This window comes from Salvelinus alpinus, chromosome 1 (assembly GCF_045679555.1).
Source record: "Salvelinus alpinus chromosome 1, SLU_Salpinus.1, whole genome shotgun sequence".
NCBI classification, from domain to species: Eukaryota; Metazoa; Chordata; class Actinopteri; order Salmoniformes; family Salmonidae; genus Salvelinus; species Salvelinus alpinus.
Window position 1 is genome coordinate 49,482,620 of NC_092086.1, and position 14,855 is coordinate 49,497,474.

The 14,855-nt window shown below is 42.6% G+C and overlaps 1 protein-coding gene across 1 annotated transcript; it reads left to right on the plus strand.

Annotated features, from left to right (window-relative positions):
• Nucleotides 1-4,166: 4,166 nt before the first annotated feature.
• LOC139578907 (P43 5S RNA-binding protein-like) lies at nucleotides 4,167-7,982 on the plus strand. Its single transcript, XM_071407045.1, has 9 exons — nucleotides 4,167-4,388; nucleotides 4,646-4,746; nucleotides 4,845-4,941; nucleotides 5,162-5,250; nucleotides 5,414-5,487; nucleotides 5,649-5,729; nucleotides 6,138-6,367; nucleotides 7,024-7,077; nucleotides 7,469-7,982. Exons 1-9 carry the CDS (start codon nucleotides 4,257-4,259, stop codon nucleotides 7,766-7,768), a joined length of 1,158 nt encoding a protein of 385 aa, XP_071263146.1. The 5' UTR covers nucleotides 4,167-4,256; the 3' UTR covers nucleotides 7,769-7,982.
• The last annotated feature ends 6,873 nt before the right edge of the window (nucleotides 7,983-14,855 follow it).

A 14,855-nucleotide genomic window follows, 5' to 3' on the forward strand; every position in this document is an offset into this window, starting at 1 on the left:
AAACAATACATATCGGTGAGTATTGTGGTGCAGCTAAACTCACTAACAGAATGTATTGTAATGAACAAAATGGAGATCCACACAGCAATTGAAAAGTGGTATCCAATAGCATGACATGGTGCACCCATTGTGCCCAGAGGTGTGTATGGTAAATACAGATGCCATTCTCCTTCTCTATCTCCAGCTGTCCACTACCACGAGGAGACACAGAAGCTGCAGGAACACATCGAAAAATGGGACAGTGAAGAGTGTAGAGCGATGACAAGCTATTGTTGGAGGAAGTGGGCTTGACTAGCAGGCTGTGTGTGTGTGTGTGTGTGTGTGTGTGTGTGTGTGTGTGTGTGTGTGTGTGTGTGTGTGTGTGTGTGTGTGTGTTGGAGCTGATAAGAAGTGTCCTGTGGTGACTCCATGTAAGCTGGATGTCTTAGATGATCATACAGATAGCTGAATGTGCAGACCGAGGGCTATTGTTGTGCACAAAATAATAATCATGCCATAATGTGCCATTTCATTAAAGGATCATTTTGCATTTTTACAACCAAATCAAACATTTTTTATGTAAATGCCATGTTATAGAAGGGTCCAGACTAAAGGTCTTCACGGGTCCGACTGAACCCGAATACCAGGGACCCGACCCGGGAACCGAGTAGGTCTGGGTCAATGTCCCATGTCCCCCTTTTTTTGCTAATGATCGGGTCTGTTTGGGTCCAGGTTCAACTTTTTGGACCTGAGAAGATCACTTTTTTTGCCAATTTCACTTGTTTTTGAGACACTTACCCCAACCAGCAATTCACTTCTTCATCCTCATTGTGCAGTACGGGGGTTCTGAAAAAACATGAACAAATGCTCCAAAAACACCCAAATATGTCATTTTATAAATGGAATCACTCTCAGTATAGTGATGTCCGTCCCTCAGGTTTGTGGGCTAAACATGAGAACTCTATAGTGAATATCTTCTCGCTACTGTGATTATCATGTCTTTGATCGTGAATATCTTCTCCTCAGCCACCCAGATCATCCTTCTACTTCAGAGGCGCCCATATACCTGGAGTGCACTAAGGCCATGACAGAGACGCACTTGCCAATTGTGCATCCTGCCTAATGCTGCATTCATATTCATAACCAAGAAGGAAGTTGGTAATTTCCAGTTGTGAAGTAGTAAATACGAGTTGGATGCATTCATGTGCTTTGAACTCGTTGAGAAATGTTGATTAGCTAATGGAAAACAAGTTGCGTCAACCATAAACTAAAATTACAGCTATCGTGCTCACAAATTACAGTGTTCAAAAACCATAATTAATAGATTGCTTTTTATAAATCATGTAATTTTTTCCCCCTTAATAAACTTGTACCATTTGAATGTAGACATAAATATAAGACTATTTTCTTTTACACATTTAAGTAAACGCTTTATTAAAATATGCAAATGAGGTGAAATCTCATTAAATATATGCATATTTTCATATTGTGCAAATCCATTTTTCTGGACACTGGGTGTAGTCAGGCTAAATATTTTTTATTTAATTTTGTTGAGACACTCCAGGACCGGACTTGTCCAGAGCAGATTGTGGATAAATATTTTTTTCAACTTTCTATCTGTAAAATACTAAGGACATGTACATAAAATGCATTTTTGGCGTATTTTTTTGAAGAAAATGTTATTTACAATAAACAATTTACAACATATTAACAATTCCCTCTGGTCAAGTCTGAAGAATATAGCTAAGAATAGCTATAAAAAATTGTATGAATGCAGATGCTTCTGAAGCTGAGGAAAATGAGTTGGCGCGTGAGAAGAGTTTGCCTTTCGGAAACGGCAATTAAAGATCAGTACACTGAATTTAGACAGGCAAACGCCAAACGCCTATTTAGACCTAATCACCATCTCTTCAAAGTTACTAAATATAGTCCAGTTTGTAACACTCTCTATGAAATTGGATGTTAAATTATGTGTAATTGAATGTAGTGAGATTTGAATATATTGAGGTATATCTATTTTAAAGTGGTTAAAATTAATTAAAATGTTGAGGGACCAAAATAATATTAGTGGATCAAAATACCAACAACTCTCAAAATGGATAAGTAGATGCAAAAATGTGGGTTACGTCAGCATGTGGGAGAAGTCGGAGCTCAGGGATGATAGACACGTTTCCCACTAGTAATTACCAGTAGAAGAGGCGTTCAAGATGATTTTTCCCAGTCATATGTGGTAAATACCGTCTATGAATGAAGGTTATGAACGCAGCATACCACAGCCCCTAGCTGTGGTATATTTAAGCAAAAACGCCATAAACCACGGCTAAGGGCTGTTCTTTGCACGACGCAACGCGGAGTGCCTGGATACAGCCCTTAGTCGTCATATATTGGCCATATACCACAAACCTTGAGGTCTCTTATTTGTATTTTTTTTACCCCCTTTTTTAACAGCCGCTCATTTAACCCGGAAGCCAGCCGCACCAGAAACACCGTTCAACTGACAACCGAAGTCAGCCTGCAGGCGCCCGGCCTGCCACAAGGAGTCGTTAGATGAGCCAAGTAAAAATGTGTAACCTTTATTTAACTACAGTTGGCAAGCCATTTAAGAACAAATTCTTATTTACAATGACGCCTACACTGACCAAACCCGCACGACACTGGGCCAATTGTGCACCGCCCTATGGGACTCCCAATCACGGCCGGTTGTGATACAGCCTGGATTCGAAACAGGGTGTCTGTAGTGACGCCTCTAGCCTCTAGCTTGTATGGCCCCCTGGGCGAACCCCCCCTTCAACCCCCCCCCCCCAAAAAAAAAACACCATGCTGTACTAACTGTAATGTGTATTCACCCCAAAAGACTCAATATATCACAAAATATACAAAATATCAGCATAATATAGATGTCTTTTAAGTTAGACTACAGCATTGGAAATTCCCCTTACTGAGCTCAGGACCTAGTCAATACAATGACAGAATACCTTCATGATTCACCGTGGTGGTGTGCAGACTGGTTTTATATTATTCTTCATGATTTCGCACAAACCAGACAAAAATGCAACAATATGTCTGTGAAACTATATATTCACAGTATTATGAATGAATTGTGTTTTATTTGGTAGCATTTCGTAGTGTGACTGATTTTACTAATTGCATTAGTACTGTACAAAGTTATAGGTGCGCTATTTGATAGATTCCCCCGCTTCCCATACAGTGGGGAGACCTGAGGTCAACCTACCCCCGCCCCCCTCCCCATCTCGTACTTCTGTGTGGGAGACCTTCCCTGGCAGTAGCCTGCCCATGTCGCCTATACCTAAATCCGCCACTGGCTGCGCCACTCGGGAGCCTCCCCGGCCAAACCCTCTCTTAACCCGGACGACGATAGGACAATTGTGCGCCACCCTATGGGACTCCCGGTCACGGCTGGGATGCCTTATTTCTATTATAAACTGGTTACCAACATAATACCTTTAAACAAGTACTTTTTGCGTCCAGAACTACTCCAGAGCTGACTGTAGTAGGCTAGTAGAGGCTCCTAAATCATGGGTAATGTGTTCTGTCTGGGAATCCTTGGGATTGGGAATAATAGTTTCGTATGAGCAAGGAATTAATACTCTTGCAACAAATGCTACATCCCTACCGTTCTCTCGAATCTGATTGTAGTAAGATATGCTACCCTCTGCTGTAAGAATACAGTAGTTGCATTGCAGTGTGTTGAATAGATGCTGAACAGTGGGGATCTGTTGATTGTTAAAAAATGTTTTATATAATACATGTTTGACCTAACCTGGGCTGCGTTCTGTATGTGTTTACGGTCTGGAATGTTCAATTGAACGGAAACGGTGCTGTACTGAACGACCGGTTGAAAAACTGGTATGGGTTGGTTTATGGGTTGGGAACGCTGTCAGCATGGCCACTGGCCTTTAAAGGCGTCATTCGTTGCTTCAAGTCACACCCACCAAACGTGCCTCAAAGTCTGTTCAAGAACATTTTGGGGAATCGTGTCGTTCAGTACAAACCGTTCCGCAACGTATCAAACGTTCATGCGAACTGAATGCACCTCAGGCATTGTGAGAGCTGACATGTCTGCAACCAGTCAGCCTGGAACACGGCCATTCACTGCAAACACTGACACCCGAGTTAAGCAATTAATTCGGCACAGGTGCGACCTGGGTCAATTAACCTCAGTGCACTCTCAGAGGCTACAAGAGTAGTTGGCGCGGGGTGCACATTCCTCTTGATTGACAGTGTGCAACCGAATAGACGACTGTTTTCAGGAGACAATGAACGGGGTAGCCCACAAACAGGACTCGGGTCCTCGACAACAGCTTTTCAACTGCAACCATGCTGATTGTGGGGCGACGTTCAAACGGGAGTGGCGTTTGAAAGAGCACGAGACCGTGCACACGGGAGCGGTAAATATGATATGCGGACATGGCTGATATTTGAGTGATATTCGATTTCAGCTATGGTTCATGTGGATGTAACCTCATCCCCGGGGTAATAGATTTCGTGTGAAAAAATGTGCAGAAGTGCGTAGGCTTCTGCCATAAATGTGGCGAAATAGTTCGAATGGCAAAGTTTACTTCTGAAGTTTGAGCCTTTTATGATTAGTCAAAGATTACGATTGCGTAAACTATCATTTATAACCCTACTGGTTCTTGTGTTTCAGCAACTTTTTCAATGCAACGTGGCTGATTGTGGCCGTCGTTTCTCACGGAAATCTCACCTGAGCCGCCACGCACTTGGCCACACCGGGGTGAAACAATTCAGGTAGGTTAATAATTTCAGTTTACATTTAATTTCATACCCATGGGTTAGGCTGTAGTTTGAGAAACTTCACGCACACTAGTATATTTTTCGCCCAACAGATGTACCTTTGTGGGTTGCACAGAGGCTTTCTTCAACGCGGACAAGTTGAAGAGACACGTCCAATATGCCCACGGGGAAAAGGACAAGTACTTTAAGGTTATAGTCCACTAGATGTCGCCGAATATCCACGTTGCTATTTGGCGATTGCCCATTTTCAGCATTCTCTCTGGTCCTTTTTTAAACGGACCCCCTTGGCCCTGGCATGTGTACTTTATGAAACCGGTTCTTGCAATTAATTTATAGGAAACCATTTCCCTTTTTACCGTTTAAATGTGCTGAATGTCATTTTTACTTGTTTAATTGTCCCCATGTGCAGTGCAATTTTCCAAATTGCTTATTGACATTCAAGAAACGGAGGGTGTATAAATTACATTTGAAGGAGCATGGAATATCTTCTAATTTCAAGTAAGTCAAGTAAGTCAATCTTTTAATGGTCCTGTAGGCCTTACATCCTTTGAATACTGCAAGGCCTAAGCTGATGCACAAGCTGATGCGTACTCTCTATTTAAAATGCAAGTGAATGCATGTCTCAGATTAATGGTTAAATTAATCTGTCCCTGGTCCTCAGATGTTCGAAGAGAGGATGTGGAGTCATGTTTGACACCAATGTTGCTCGTAAAGCCCATGAGAAGAAACATGCAGGTTTGTCCCTTTGCAAGGATGTCAGTCTTCTATTGCTGTACGTACAGTCTTGCATAAATCAAAAATCTATCAGTCATTTTGTATCAATACTATCAAAGGGATAGTAGCAGTTGTCATGTCACTCATAACCTAACACTGCCCATATCTCTCCCACTCTGCAGGGTACCGCTGCCCACAGCCTGAATGCAATCATTTTGAGCAAACCTGGGGTAAAATGCACAAGCACATGGCTAGACACCCAGGTATGCACCCTACCAAACCCCCTTAATATGAGTTGGTACTGAAGGATTATGAAAATAATGAATTACAGTATCAGTCCAGGCCAACCTGCCTTTCCTCTCACTGAACTATTTTTGGATATAATTATTTTCACATTTAGAATTCTCTTTTTCCTTCTCTTCTACCACTTCTGTAAATGTCCTGCGTTGTACCCTGCTAGTTGTAGGGTGACAGTGTTAGAGAAACTGCTTATGAGGCGTTAGCTGATTAGTAATTAAGGGGAAGCTTATTTTATTGGTAACCTTTAGTGTCAAACATTCATACCGTTTACTCTGCCACCTGCTGCCTGCTCATGCCATCTGTTTTGGCTAATGGACAACTTGTTGGGCAGGAATCGAGTAGTGACATTTGCCTCTCTCCTGTCCCTGCAGCCACATTCACCTGTAAGCTGTGCCAGAAGGTGTTTAAGCATGTCGACTCTCTGCGTAGACACAAGCGAACCCACGCCCTGCAGAAGCCTGTCCTGCTGTGCCCCAGCAGTGGCTGCAAGGCCTACTTCTCCACTACCTTCAACCTGCAGCACCACATCCGCAAGACCCACCTGCAGCTCCTCAAGTACCATTGCTGCTTCCCCGACTGCCCCAGAACCTTTGCCATGCGGGTATGTACTGTAGCCCCTGTGGGCAGTCGGGGGGGGGGGGGGGGCTGTGCTGATTGTGGTCCCACTTTTGCCTGAGCTAACATCAGACACTAATCAACTAATCATGATCTTCAGTTTAGAATGCAATTAGTTAATCAGCTGTTTGCTAGGATGGGGAGGAAGTGACACCACTCTGGTCCCCGACGACTGGAGTTGCCCATCCCTGATTTTTAGGCAGTCTAGTTCGCTGTTATCTATTGAACACACTTGTAGCATCCTGCTCTAAGCCGCCTCTCCTCTTCAGCCTGCTCTTTCTGACGTCCATTTGTCAGCTGTCTTAACTAAGAACACGCATCCAGAACTGTGTAGTCTTCTACACGGCGGTGATGTGCAGTTGGGTTTCAATCACTGCATGCAAAGCAGCCTCATGAATTTCTTTGAAGTCACTGAATGTCTTGTCAAGTAACTACTAGTGGCCTATTTTCCATTGCCTCCCCATGGACAGAATTGAATTTGAATCCCAAGATAAACATTTTTCCATGTAGTGGACGGAGATGTTTGCCATTGTGGCGCTGGTACAGTATAAATGTTTAGAATAGATATATGTTCATACTTTGCTGCTGTCAAAATGTTTGTACGCCATCGTTGTCGTGACACATCTCTGTTCAATCTCACAGGAGAGCCTAAGCAGACACCTGGCTCACCATGACCCAGATGCCAACCCTGAGAAGGTAAGCATGGCTTTAGTCAGTCTATCCCCTGTGGGTAAGATGTGGGCTTGAGCCAACAGTGGGTCTACTGTGTGGTGGCTCTGGCCAGGTGACCATTGATCTGGATGTGGCCCTGAACCATTTGAAAGCAGCATCCCTTAGATGTCTGGCAGAATCTATAGCAGCTCTGGGCATAGTGGGGCTCAAGGGAGGGGTGGCGGTTACTCACACAATGTCGCTCTTGTCTCGATTTGTCCAGCTCTGAAGCCCCTACAGGAACTGAAGTCCTAATATAGACTTCCTGTCTACTGGGCAGTTAAAGTTAATGACCCTTCTGAACAGTTGTAATTGTTCCACTAGACATTTTATACCTCAAATCAATTTCTCTGTCCCATTGTGTTTTTCTCTCTAGAAGAAGCGCAAGCGACCCAAGAAGGCCTGGCAGAAGCGTCTGCAAGGCCACCAGCTGCCCCTGGTGGAGGACGACCTGCGACGCCTCTTTGCCTTGCGCATGAGGGTGTCACGACGGGCCAAGGTGGAGGTTAACCTCTCAGGCCTCTTCAACGAGCGCAAGATCCCCCACTTTGTCGACTCGGAGGTCAACCTGCGTGACCTCTTCAGCATCAAGCCCCCTCATTCCTCCTGCACTGCGGAGCGTGTCCCTGTGGAGGTCACCCACCCAGAGGTCACTGATCAAAGGTTGAACTTGTAGCCTGAAAGTGTCATAGTACCATGTTGAAGTAAATGCAAGTGAAGTACCATTGCTCTTTTAGTTGATCTTAACTGAGGTTTTGAATGATTTAAAATATTATTTTTTATAGTGCATATAAAGCGATTGGTCTTATTGTTTTCCTGTATAAAAGCACTTGTTTGTCCTTTGCGTGATCAAAGCTGACCCCCAAAAATAAGTAAAAATTTGCAGCTAAGTCATTGTTTGTCTAAATGTTTAGGTCTGGGGAAGATGGGACTGTGCCACCTAGTTTCTCTCAACTAAATAAGTAATGACACCTCAGAGTGGTCAATTACCCTGCATCAGTCCTTAGTGTAAACCACAAGTTGGGTCGTGTGTCTCAGAGGGAGGTAATGACTGTTGCGGTTTAATGATGCCAAAGAATGCAACCTGAACCAGTCAAGCAAAGTTTTGGAACAGAAGGTGTTTCGTGTGATGGCAGTTTACTAGTGCCATAACAGGTGTGCAGGTTGACTTGCATTGGAAGTTAACTTTTCCTTCCAACACCCATTAAATATGAAACACAATCGGACCTATGAGTAACGAGTCCCCCACCATTGATTCTTCAAAGTGCAGGGCTCTGCTCGGGCACCAGGTCCAATTCACTAGAGACTCTCTAATCCAAACATCCGGTAGAGGGGGAGAGCTGAACTACGGCAGTATAAAATCGTCAGCTTTACAATTGTGCCTATTGAAAGACTGCAGAATAATTGAACTGCGAAGTCTGACCAGTGACAGATTGTATCAGACATTTCTTCCCTCAATCTCTTCCTATCTGCCACTTAAACTGAATTGCTGTGTAATATGGCTAGCTTTCTAGTGTTCGTTCCATCAGAACCTCATATCACTTCAGCTGACTGGTAATGGCATGTCTCTGCTCGATTGCTTCCTACAGAGCGCTCTCCCTGTCATGATTAAAGCACAGTACGTTTCCAGCTGAACTTGTCCAATGAAGCTATACTGAACAAAAATATAAATGCAACAATTTCAAAGACTTTCCTGGGTTACAGCTCATATATGGAAATCGGTCAATTTAACTTCATTGGGCCCTTGTCTATGGATTTCCCGGGAACCCCACCGCCACCATAAACTAAACTTTACCTTATTTCTATCACGGAATCTGTAACGCTTCACCTCAACAGTTTGAATCACTTTTTACCCTGTCAACTCACCAGTTGTTGAAAATGGACTGAGTGCAGGAAGACTAACTTGTAATCATTCACATTAATGTGTACTCTATACAAAATGAATGGGTTGTACGGAGATCCTCTTTCACACACTGGCGTACCATCATATTCCACGGTGTCTAGTTGTCCTGTGTTGTGGCTGTAATATGGTTGGGTCCAGTTGGACATTTCAAAGCCTTTGCTAAGCCCCCTTCCAGCCTACCGTTGGAGCTCTATTGGAGTCATTACTTTTGATGCGTTTTCTGCTGCTGTTGTGGTGCTCAATCTCCAGGGCTCCTCCTGCCGCCTCAGGCCACGTCTGCTCGTAATCTTTCACATAAATCTGGCCTATATGTCTGCTGCTCTGCTGGTTAACGACCCACACCATGGAGAGGGAACACACATGCGCATTTATAATTACTTTGCTTTTGGTGCTTTGTGTGAAATGTGTTTTTACAACAGATTAGTCCATTAGAGAAAGTCTGTTGCCCTGGTGTCCAAAGCGTAATTGAAATATAAATGATTCCCCAGTGTACAGGGTTAATTAAAAATTGTGAGTCTGTGTTTGAGGGCTTTCAAAACAATGTGTTGCTTTGATGATTTCTGATTTATTTCAATGGGACATCAGGGGGTCTCTAAGAATTTACAGTTAAAATTCAGCAGACTAGTTGTTTGGAAGATGGGCCCTGGCTGACTCCATGGTAATAAAATGTTTAAAATTCAGCATATATGCACATACCACTTTCCTTTGCTCTTCAATTCTCCAGATTCATAAACATTTAATTTCCCAGAACAGTTATTCCACTGAAAATCTTTTTACTTAGAATGCTGAATATATTTAAGCAATAAGGCCCGGGTGGGTGTGGTATGATAGACGTGGTATTTTGGCCATATATCACAAACCCAGAGGTGCCTTATTGCTATTATAAACTTGTTACCAACATAATTAGAGCAGTAAAAATAAATGTTTTGTCATACCTGCGGTATAGTCTGATATACCATGGCTGTCAGCCAATCAGCAGTCAGGGCTCAAACCACCCAGTTTATAAATATATATATAGTACCAGTCAAAACTTTAGATAAACCCTTGAATGAGTAGGTGTTTCTTTATTTTGACTATTTTCTACATTGTAGAATAATAGTGAAGACATCAAAACTATAAAATAACCCATATGGAGCCATGTAGTTACCAAAAAAGTGTAAAACAAATCAAAATATATTTTATATTTGAGATTCTTCAAAGTAGCCACCATTTGCCTTGATGACAGCTTTGCACACTCCTGGCATTCTCTCAACCAGATTCACCTGGAATGCTTTCAAACAGTCTTGAAAGAGTTCCCACATATGCTGAGCACAACTTGTCCAAGGACTTGGTCTTTTACCAAATAGGGCTATCATCTGTATACCACCCCTACATTGTCAAAACACAACTGATTGGCTCAAACGCATTAGAAGGATAGAAATCCCACAAATGTACTTTTAACAAGGTATGAAGCCGGTTGAGAGAATGCCAAGAGTGTGCAAAGCTGTCATCAAGGCAAAGGGGTGGCTACTTTGAAGAATCTCAAATTTAATCTCAGACTGGCCAATAAAAATAAAAGATGAAGATGTGCAAAAGAACACAGACACTGGACAGAGGAACTCTGCCTAGAAGGCCAGCATCCCGGAGTCACCTCTTCACTGTTGACGTTGAGACTTGTTTTGCGAGTACTATTTAATGAAGCTGCCCGTTGAGGACCTATGAGGCGTCTGTTTCTCAAACTAGACACTAATGTACTTGTCCTCTTGCTCAGTTGTGCACCAGGGCCTCCCATTCCTCTTTCTATTCTGGTTAGAGCCAGTTTGCGCTGTTCTGTGAAGGGAGTAGCACACAGCATTGTATGAGATCTTCAGTTTCCTGGCAATTTCTCGCATGGAATAGCCTTCATTTCTCAGAACAAGAATAGACTGACAAGTTTCAGAAGGAAGTTCTTTGTTTCTGGCCATTTTGAGCCTGTAAAAGAACCCACAAATGCTGTGCACTTAGTCTAAAGAAGGCCAGTTTTATTGCTTCTTTAATCAGTACAACAGTTTTCAGCTGTGCTAACATAATTGCAAAAGTGTTTTCTAATGATCAATTAGCCTTTTAAAATGATTAACTTGGAATAGCTAAGACAACGTGCCATTGGAATACAGGAGTGATGGTTGCTGATAATGGGCCTCTGTACGCCTATGTAGATATTCTATAAAAGATCTGCCGTTTCCAGCTACAATAGTCATTTACAACATTAACAATGTCTACACTGTATTTCTGATCAATTTGATGTTACTTTAATGGACATTTCTAAGTGACCCCAAACTTTTGAATGGTAGTATATATATATATATATACTGCACAAGAATATAAACTCATGTAAAGTGTTGGTCCCATGTTTCATGAGCTGAAATATAAAATGTTTTTACACAAATTTGTTTACATCCCTGTTAGTGAGCATTTCTCCTCTGCAAAGATAATCCATCCACTTGACAGCTGTGGCATATCAAGAAGCTGATTAAACAGCATGATCATTACACAGGTGCACCTTGTGCTGTGGACAGTAAAAGCCCACTCTGAAATGTGCAGTTTTGTCACACAACACAATGCCACAGATGTCTCAAGGTTTGAGGGAGCATGCAATTGGCATGCTGACTTCAGGAATGTCCATTTGAGCTGTTGCCAGAGAATTGAATGTTCATTTCTACCATAAACCTCCTCCAATGTTGTTTTGGAGAATTTGCCAGTGTATCCAACAGGCCTCACAACCACATCCGCCACCGTCACCTCTTGTTTCAGCATGATATTACATGACCCCATGTCGCAAGGATCTGTACACAATTCCTGGAAGCTGACATTTTCCCAGTTCTTCCATGGTCTGCATACTCACCATACATGTCACCCATTGAGCATGTTTGGGATGCTCTAGATTGACATGTACGACAGCGTGTTCCAATTCCCGCCAATATCCAGCAACTTTGCACAGCCATTGAAGAGGAGTGGGACAACATTCCACAGGCCACAATCAACAGCTGCAAGAGGCAAATGGTGGTCACACCAGATACTGACTGGTTTTCTGATCCACACCCCTACCTTTTTTTTAAGGTATCTGTGACCAACAGATGCATATCATTATTCCCAGTCATGTGAATCCATAGATTAGGGCCTAATGCATTTTTTTCAATTGACTGATTTCCTTATATGAACTGTAACTCATTATTTTTGTTCAGTGTATTTTTGGTCAGTATATTTTAAACAGCAAGCTTTTCTCTGTTGCCCCAGGCTGTGGCACATGCTGTTCCACTAGCGTCATCGTATTGGCACAGCAGCATCATCTCCCACGAGAATTAGAATTGTTTCAAGCACAGGACACGGCTGGCTGGTTTGACCTGCACGTTTGGGTTTGTAGCGCTGACAAGAGCAACAGCACAGATCAGAATCACACACGCTGTTAGTCGCAGCCAGCCCTTCTCCCATCAGACCAGGCTAAAATGCCACACTAATTATTCCAGCCAGTCATGACCTTTGAAATAACATGCTGGACTTCACTACTTCCCTATTTACCTCACACAGTGCAGTGGAGGCACAGAGCTCTATACTCTGCTCTGGATCCATCTCAGCAGGGAAGAATAGGATGGTGGGATCCAATTCATTATCGATTTTTTGATTGTCTCCATGCCAATTGCAGTTTTGCCGATATATGGATTGAAATGAATTGAATTGAATAGCTAAGTGGTGGAGTGGTGATTGGAGCAATTTGTCATGGTGACCTCACACATGCCAATGCATAAGCAGTGTTGTTTCTGTATATGAGATGTGGAGAGATACAGACAGACGCAGTAGATGGAAGGAGCTGAATCTTGATTTGTGGTCAGCTCAATATACTGAATGAATTGCTGCTGGCTTGTCATCATGGTTCCATCCCTCACTCACACTAGCTTCTTTGTAGAGATGTCCAGCAGGCAGGACAGCTGTCGTTGCACTAGATGAGTAGCTAGCTTGGCTTACAGAATGGCTGAGTGACTGGGCTGAAGTAGTAGTCGGTTTAATGTCATGGTTGGATGTAAGGATCCCTGAGTGAAAAGATTGTACATTGACTAATTGGTGAATTGATTGATTGGGTAATCTGGTACCACTAGGACTGACCTGAGAGCTGTAACAGAGGTGAGGAGGAGAGAGTGGGTTAGTGGGTAGCCTATAGTCAAATCCTCAATCCTCTTTGCTCAACTACACCAAACAGGTCATCTACATTATGTCACAAGACTCTACCGAACCAGCTATCCACTGTAGTATGATATGAAGGTTTAAATAACTTTGTCCCACATCCTTCTGTCTCAGTTGGAGGTTGATTAAGGAGAAATAGGACAATCAGAGGAGGGTAGTGGCTACGGTAGAGCCGAGCATTCATTTGGAGAACCCTGTGAAACGGACAAGGACTTAAATTTAAGTAGGTTAGCCGTCAGTCCTCCTCACCCTTATATAGCCCTACTACCTCCAGAATAGATGACCCACAACTGTGAGAGACCTCTTCTCCCCCTCCAACTGCCCAGTTTGAGAATATAGCAGCTGAAGCGAGTAATAACATGGCTTCCTAACTAGAACCCAGCGTTAGTACTATTTAGACAAAAAAATGTATTTAACTAGGCAAATCAGCTAAGAACAAATTCTTATTTTCAATGACCGCCTAGGAACAGTGGGTTAACTGCCTTGTTCAGGGGCAGAACGACGACCTTGTCAGCTCCGGGATTCAATCTTGCAACCTTTCGGTTACTAGTCCAACGCTCTAACCACTAGGCTACGCTGCCACCCCGATTACCAACAACAACAAAAAAAAGTATCTTACTTAGTTCACCCTGCGTTACGATGTTGTCGTTTTCTGGTCCTATATACCATAATGGAAATATCGATAGCCTGGGAATGAAGATGCATTCCTGGAAATGTACAGTATAGATTTATATTATTATTTATATTATTTATTTATAATATGATTATATATTATTTATTTACACACACACACACACACACACACACACACACACACACACACACACACACACACACACACACACACACACACACACACACACACACACACACACACACACACACACACACACACACACACACACACACACACACACAGTTTGTTTGCTGTTGCATTTGTGCTGTTGCCAGTGTCTTCTGTCTGTGTTGTCCGTTTTGTCTTACAATGTTTTTTTTGTTCTTTTATTTTTTTATCCCATCCCTGTAGGAGGCCTTTTGCCTCTTGCCATGCCGTCATTGTAAATAACAATTTGTTCTTAATTGACTTGCCTGGTTAACCCTTGTGTTGTCTTAAGGGTAAAAAATTACCCGCCGCTATGTTTAAACAGCAGAAGAAAAACCCCTAAATTATATTTTTTCAACTTGAAATTTTCCTAGTGTGACCCCAACATTAGAAAAAGTGAAACATCGCCTTCGTTCATATTTCCATGAAAGCTGTACACCAGCAGGGTACAAAGATTGTCTTAGGGTCCTTTTTGACCCGGCAGTCATAAAATAATTTACACACCACAAAAACCACAAAGACAAACACACACACACACAATGAGACATTCAGATTATGATGTCCAACAATGTATGAAGCAACTGCAGATTGCTCCTTTAAATAAAGTGGGGAATTTTCAGGAATTGCTTTTAACGACCCATATGTTCAATCCATATGTTTAAGATGGCAAAGTTCATACTTCTGTCACATGCCATAATGCTCAGTTAGGAAGTTAGGAAGCCAAACTGTTCAGAATAATCCCTCATGTCAACAAGCTATAAAAGACAGTGACGCAAACCAATGGAGAGGCAGAGTAGCAGACGCTTCATGTTGGCATTCAGAGTCAATATAAACCCTACTTCC

Coding starts and splice junctions, on each gene's coding strand:
- LOC139578907 (XM_071407045.1), top strand. CDS start 4,257: ATGAACGGGGTAGCCCACAAACAGGACTCGGGTCCTCGACAACAGCTT. Junction 5,251..5,413: donor GGAATATCTTCTAATTTCAA/GTAAGTCAAGTA, acceptor CCTGGTCCTCAG/ATGTTCGAAGAGAGGATGTG. Junction 7,078..7,468: donor CAGATGCCAACCCTGAGAAG/GTAAGCATGGCT, acceptor TTTTCTCTCTAG/AAGAAGCGCAAGCGACCCAA.